Here is a 6,178-nt window from a genome sequence, read left to right as displayed (position 1 = left end):
ACTTCTAAACAGCTGTGTGCCTTATGAAAAATCTCACTGAAGAAGGAGGTGCTGGTGGAACAGTGACCTAAGTAAAGGCTTGTGTTTTCCTATTTAGTATTAGTGAGCATTTGTGCTCTAGTTGCTCTTTTTCTGATTTCTCTTGATGGAATGGTTATACATCAGGAACTCAAGTTTCAGAATGCTTATTAATGACATCTTGCAGGACACTGTGATGGTCTTTTATAGCTGACACTGGCTAGAATCCTCAAGATTTGCCCTATTTGATATTTTTTCTTTATGGCAGCATTTAAAAATGGAGTTATCAGCCAAATACTCTCACTGAGTAGTTTTCTTTTTATCTAAAGAAATAGCAAAAAATGATTCCTTCTTACACTTGACTTCCCAAATGATGTTCACTATAGAATCATAGAATGGTTTCAGTTGGAAAAGACCTTTCAGATGATAGTGTCCAACTGTTAACCCAGCACTGCCAAGTCCACCACCAAGCCATGTCCCTAAAGTGCCACATCTACATGATGATGCAGCTTTTGTTGTTCAGGGGACAAGGTAGCGTATGGAATTCTTAGTGCCAAAACTCCCTTCATTTGTCAACATGAAATACACATTGGCTGGAAGAGACTTGCAGAGACTAATTCTTTCTAGCCTAGACAAGGTCCATGCCACCATTAACAGCACCAGTTGCCAACTCCCTGTGCTTCACTGGCCAGTGAAAGTCATGAATTCCTTATGACTTGCCATTCTGGCATGAAACCTGTGATTTGAATTTTCAGGTTACCTGAATACCTTCTGTATTACAGGATTAAGGTTACCTTCTGTATTATAGGATTGTCCAACCCTCTTGCCAACAATTTATTCTTCCTCTTTACCTTAATTTACCACAAAGTTTGGTATCCCTCATGGATTTGAGGGTTTAGCTATATAACCTTGCGCTCTAGGGAGAGATGTGAGATATCTAGGAACTCACTGAATGCTTCCAGTAGTTTCAGGATGAGTAATTTTTACAAGCCTTATAAATTGCCCAAGGAAGCTGCTGTTTTCTGAGGTTTTCCTGTTTTGAGCTCTCTCTAGCATTGTGTTTGTGTGTGTGTGTTCATCCTTCTCCCGAACTTTTTTCTTCAAAATGAATCCATCTGCTACTAAATGTTGTGGACGAAATCTTTAGGTAAATCATGCTTGTTTGGGTTTTTAGGGTGGTCTGTTGCTGTTTTAAGAGGCTGTTTTGTTTGACTTGCTCTTAATGATAGAAATTTGTTGCAGTGTCTTACTACTTCAGTCGTGTTGTGTGGTGATGTTGATCCTAGCAAAGAATAGTTTGTGCTGGAGAACCTTTAAGTGATGAAACATGCAACCTCACTAACAGTGCTGTGTTTTAAGATGGAATAAGTGAAATGACATAGAACTGGTGTTATGTGAATATTTGTTTATTTATTGAAACGTTTTTCTCTTAGATTAATTAATCTCTATTCCTAAATTTATGGTCAGGTTTGAAAAGGACAGTGCATGGCAGAGAACAAAAACACAGTTTGGGGTTGGTTTTGTGGCTAAGGTTACTTTAAATGTCCCAGGATAGTTTCACAGGCTCTTAGTTTTTGGGGTCAAGGTTTTAGGTTAGCATGGCTAAATACTTTCACAGATAATCACAGTCTGAATTTAACCCTGATGGAAAAGTTGGGTGTATCCAGTCATACATTAATCACACATAACTTCATGAATAGCAGATAACAAGATACCCGGATCTTTTTTACACTGTGCAAAGTGATGTGTACCTCTTCAGAATGAAGAGTAAACTCCTTTTCCCCAGATTGAGCACCAGCAGGTAGAAGATGATTACTAGGCAGTGTTTCTAGTGTTTCTGTAGGGGTTTCCTTCATTCACTGTTCCGGTATGACAGTGTTTCTAACCCAGTGGAAAGGGAGGCCATGAGGAGTTCCACATGAGAGAGAACCAGTTGCACATTTTCAACCTAAAATATCATGTGTCAAAAGCCAGAATGGAACAAAAGTAAATGGGCTTCTTATGGGATGCTGAGTTTGAAAGTAACCTGCATGAAATCCCATGTTGGGATAGATATTCAGCTCCTTCCTTGCCTCATTCCTGTCCTGCGGCAGTGTGGTGTCTAGGTGCTCCAGCAACCCGCAGAGCCACTCCTGGGCTCTTCTCCCACTCAGGTAGGATCTGGGGCACTGCCAAGAGCAGTCAGAGGTGCTAGGAGCTGGGTGCTGAGGGAAGGATCTGTTGGAGGATGTAGTTCTGTCCTTGGGCACCAACAGCCCTTTCCTGGTGGGTGGCTTCAGCTCCCTCTGCACAGGGCACTGCCGGCTCTGCCAGCTAACCCGTGGAGAAGCACTACAAAGGGGTTTCTAGTGTCTTCCTTGTAGGCATAGCAGTGGTATGAGCAGGTGTCTTGAAGTGCAGGTCTAGGTGCAGGTTTTCCTTGTGCAGACTTGATTGCGCACAGAATATGCTGTATAACAGAGCCCAGCCTTTTGTCTTTGCACTTCATTCCAGCTTAGTGTCAGCAAGAAGCTTTTGAACAGTATTCATGTTGTTGCGGTTCAGATGTTGGTCCTGACTCAACATTCTGCTCTCACTTAGCCCCGTGATTGTTGTTAGTAATTGCCTGCATTGCTTTGTGGTGAGTGTTAGTGGTTGCTGGGGCACCATCTGTTACTGTCTGCTCCTGAAGGCTGATAGTGAAGTAAAATAGGTAAGATTTGTGTTAGATTGAATACAATACCAGCATTCTGGTTCCTTACCTACTTGGTCTGTAGTCTCATCCCAGACCTCTAGGTGACTGAGAATAGATTTAAAAAGTGGAAGAGGATATTGCACATCTAGTTAGTGTTTCCCCTCAAGAATCTGCAGTGTGCATTCTGTGGTCAGAATTTCCTATGCTTTTAATGCCTGTGGGCATCAGCTGTATCACTATTTATTTGTATAGCATATTTAAGTTGTTTTACTGACGTGGTATATCATGTCTTGAAATTTCTTAAAATAATGATTCTGAGCAGCTTTGTGTTTATATTTATTGTCAAGTGGCCTTGAAGAGTTTTCAACATTTGTGATACTGAGAAATAATGAGTTAAATTTATTGTGTTACTGGTAAACCAGCTAAAGCAGATGTGAAACATTGCTCTGTGGTGTAATAAAGGTAACAGCAGATAAATAAGCAAACAAATGTTTATATATCCCAGAGAAAGTCTGAATACTTAAAATAAACATGTCTGAAGCTACGAGTGCTATTGGCAGGCTTCAGTTGACAGAAAGAACTCTGGGGTTTCACTTCCAAGAAGATCACAACTTGCACAATGTATAATATGAAAGAGCAGTAGCTGCACAGAAGTGCAGGAGAGGGAAGAGTGCCGAGGTGTTACTACCTGGGGTATCTGGCGATATAAAATGGACTCCTTCAGTAGTCCTTTCAGAAAGAATTCTATTTCTCTTATTGTGAGAGAGATCATTTTAAATACCTGGTAACGTCCCTGTAAGCGATATTTGTATTCAAATGTATTTTTACTTCTTTCTGTAGGCAATTAAAAGTCTGGAAGATTTGATTTCAAAACATACCACAAATTTCAAAGAAGTAAATCTACATGAAGAGCTACAAAGGGAGTTGATTTGAGAAGATACAGCGTTGGCAAAAATGTCTTCAAGTTGTGCGACTTCAGTGTTTGCTTTGATGATTTTGTGCTTTGCAGCTGCAGGTAGGTGGCATTATGTAAATCATGCATTCATTGGAACTTATTGTATATATTTGGAAATATTGATCAAAAATACTTTTTCATGCTGGAAAAATACAGGTCAGCTGGGTTTCATATAAACTGTTGTGATCATACTGCTGGTACGGTGATGTGAGAAACAGTGCTGTTCCTGTGAGAGAGTTTTCTTGCACCTATTTTCCCCTTTAAAATCATTAAAGAACTGCAGTAGTAAATGTAAATTATTTTTGTAATTAGTTACTTAGAAAAAAAGAGAAATGTGTGGTTCACGTAAATTATAAAGGGGAAGGTTGCTGTGGAAGCCTTTGGGAGTGGAAGCAGGGTAGCTCTGCCAGTATGTGATGCTGTGGAGCTATTAGCTCTGCCGGAAGGCTGGATTTACTCCCTTGGGTGCAGGGTTGTGCTGGTGAAGCTGAGCTGGCATCTCTCTCCAGAGCTGGGCTGAAAGGGTGTACCCCTTTTCAGCTCAGTGCTGCCTTCAAGAGCTGTAATCTAGAATGAAGTCCCTGTTATTTTAGTCCATAAAAATAAAGACTGTGTTACAGTAACTTGTGACAGAGAGAGATCTCTACAATTCAAGTACCTATATTGTAGTTTCTTCAAGTGCTGAAGTGATTCTTCTCGGTATGTTTGTTTGTCAAAGTTCTTCCTGTGGTTGCAAGGGGAAGCCTCTTCTTATGTGTCCAGCATACAAGCGTGGGTCATTGGAGAGGAGGCCAAGTGGATATACAGTTAGTCAAAATGAGATAGTGGGAAAAGTGGACAGTGGACAGATGGCTTGCTTAAATCTGAGATGTCCTCACTGTGGAAAAGATGACCAGCTTTGGAAGAGACAGGGCTGTGCAATTAAATGTGTTACAATTTGGCTTCTTTTCATCGTCAGCATGGAAAATCGTGTTGTTTCAAGCCCTCAAGCCTTGTGGGACTTTCTCAGGGCTTGACCTCCTGAGGGCATCCGTCCAACATCAGTAACTTCGATTGTTTAATAGTACATGATGCTAAGGTTTTGCAATCGCTTTATTCCAGATGAACTTGCAGCAATGCAGGGTGTGTCTGAGTGTGTCTGCGGCTTGAGCTGAGGATGTGAATGCTGGTCTTGGCTGAGAAGAGCGATTGCTGGGAGTGAATCTGAATTGAGAGATGCGTAAAAATCGGCTTTAAAAGACGGTGCCAGTGAAGAAAATAAAAACTGTTTTAATTGATCACAACCACAATTCCCACTTGCTGCTGAAAAGATTGCTTGTCTAAGAAGTCAGCGTTAATGCCAGCTTTAACTAACCCACTAATTTCAAAGTGTTATCAAGCATAGTACTACCACTAGTTACTAGCATGTCTGTCCTGAAGTTTATTGTGGTTTTTTGGTTTTACTCCCTAGTTCTCTGTTTTCCTCTGGCAGCTATTCTTGAAGCAAACTCTTAAAAAAACACTAGGGCCTTGGATTTGATCAGATGCTTATTCATAAGTAGACTAGTAGAACAATTTTGGCTGGAGGTGACGTCTGGAAGTGTAGTCCAGCCCCCTGCTCGGAGCAGGGCTAGCTTCAACGTGATTGCTTTTTTGGAGACTCGTTCTTCCCACTATCTGCATAGGAAGGAGATAGCAGAAGGGAGTGGAAAGGGTCACAGTTTGTTAGGAGGAGGTGAGGAAGCCCTGTGATTGTGGTTTCACACTGTACCTGTCCTGTGGGTTTGTTTTTCTTCCATGCTTTTTATTTTTGCAATAAATTCTTAACGAGAACACCTCATTAATGTCCTTCACAGAGTATGGCGAATACAGTAAGATAAAAGCAATAAAGAACTGATGGACTCTGATGAAGTGTGTGTGTGGAGGAGAGATCTCGGCCAGATACAGTTACAACCGAGGAAGGACTTTTCTCTGAAGGTTGTTTAGATAGAGCTTTTGCAGGTTTTTTTCTGTTAGTAGTCCTGTTAACCTAAACAGTTATACTTTAAATGCAGGGAGTTTGTGTCTATAGATGAAATAGAGATGGGAGCAAGCAGCACATTCTGGTTGTGTGGCAGATGCCCAGGACCTTTTGTCAGCATGATGGCCAGGGGACCGCAGACTCAGCTCTTAGTTGCCAGTGTACAGAACCCCTGCTTGTTCAGGCTTGAACCATTACCAGGCCAGTATAAATAGAACTGAGCAGTATAAATAAGACTAAGAAGTATAAATGAAATCCCCGCGTGCCTGTGGTGAAGCCTGGGGGAGGCAGGGGGCAGCATGCCACCTCCCGAGGGTGTTCAGTTTTGTATATTGAGCCCTTTTCCAGCTTGCTCTTGGTTTCTGAAGCAGTGAGGCTGCTGCAGGAGAACACACCTTTCTCTTGTTTTCCAGTCCCACACTGACACTGCTGCTATTGGTCTAAGTTGTGTTGCTGGCATTCCAGTACCTACAGCATTGTTATCTTTTTAGATAGGGGTGATCTGCTAGGCAGAATCTGTGTTTATGTTTTG

The 6,178-nt window shown here is 41.6% G+C and overlaps 1 protein-coding gene across 1 annotated transcript in view; it reads left to right on the top strand.

Moving 5' to 3' along the window:
- The first annotated feature begins 3,646 nt into the window (after positions 1-3,646).
- Positions 3,647-6,178, top strand: part of TGFBR3 (transforming growth factor, beta receptor III) — a 102,258-nt gene continuing 99,726 nt past the window's right edge. The window contains exon 1 of the mRNA XM_010015045.1: positions 3,647-3,707. Coding sequence (XP_010013347.1) covers positions 3,647-3,707 — 61 coding nt within the window. The remainder of the gene's footprint in view (positions 3,708-6,178) is intronic.

The sequence above is a fragment of the Nestor notabilis genome, unplaced genomic scaffold (assembly GCF_000696875.1).
Source record: "Nestor notabilis isolate BGI_N333 unplaced genomic scaffold, ASM69687v1 scaffold215, whole genome shotgun sequence".
Taxonomy (NCBI): Eukaryota; Metazoa; Chordata; class Aves; order Psittaciformes; family Psittacidae; genus Nestor; species Nestor notabilis.
This window is presented reverse-complemented; position numbering and strand designations above follow the sequence as displayed.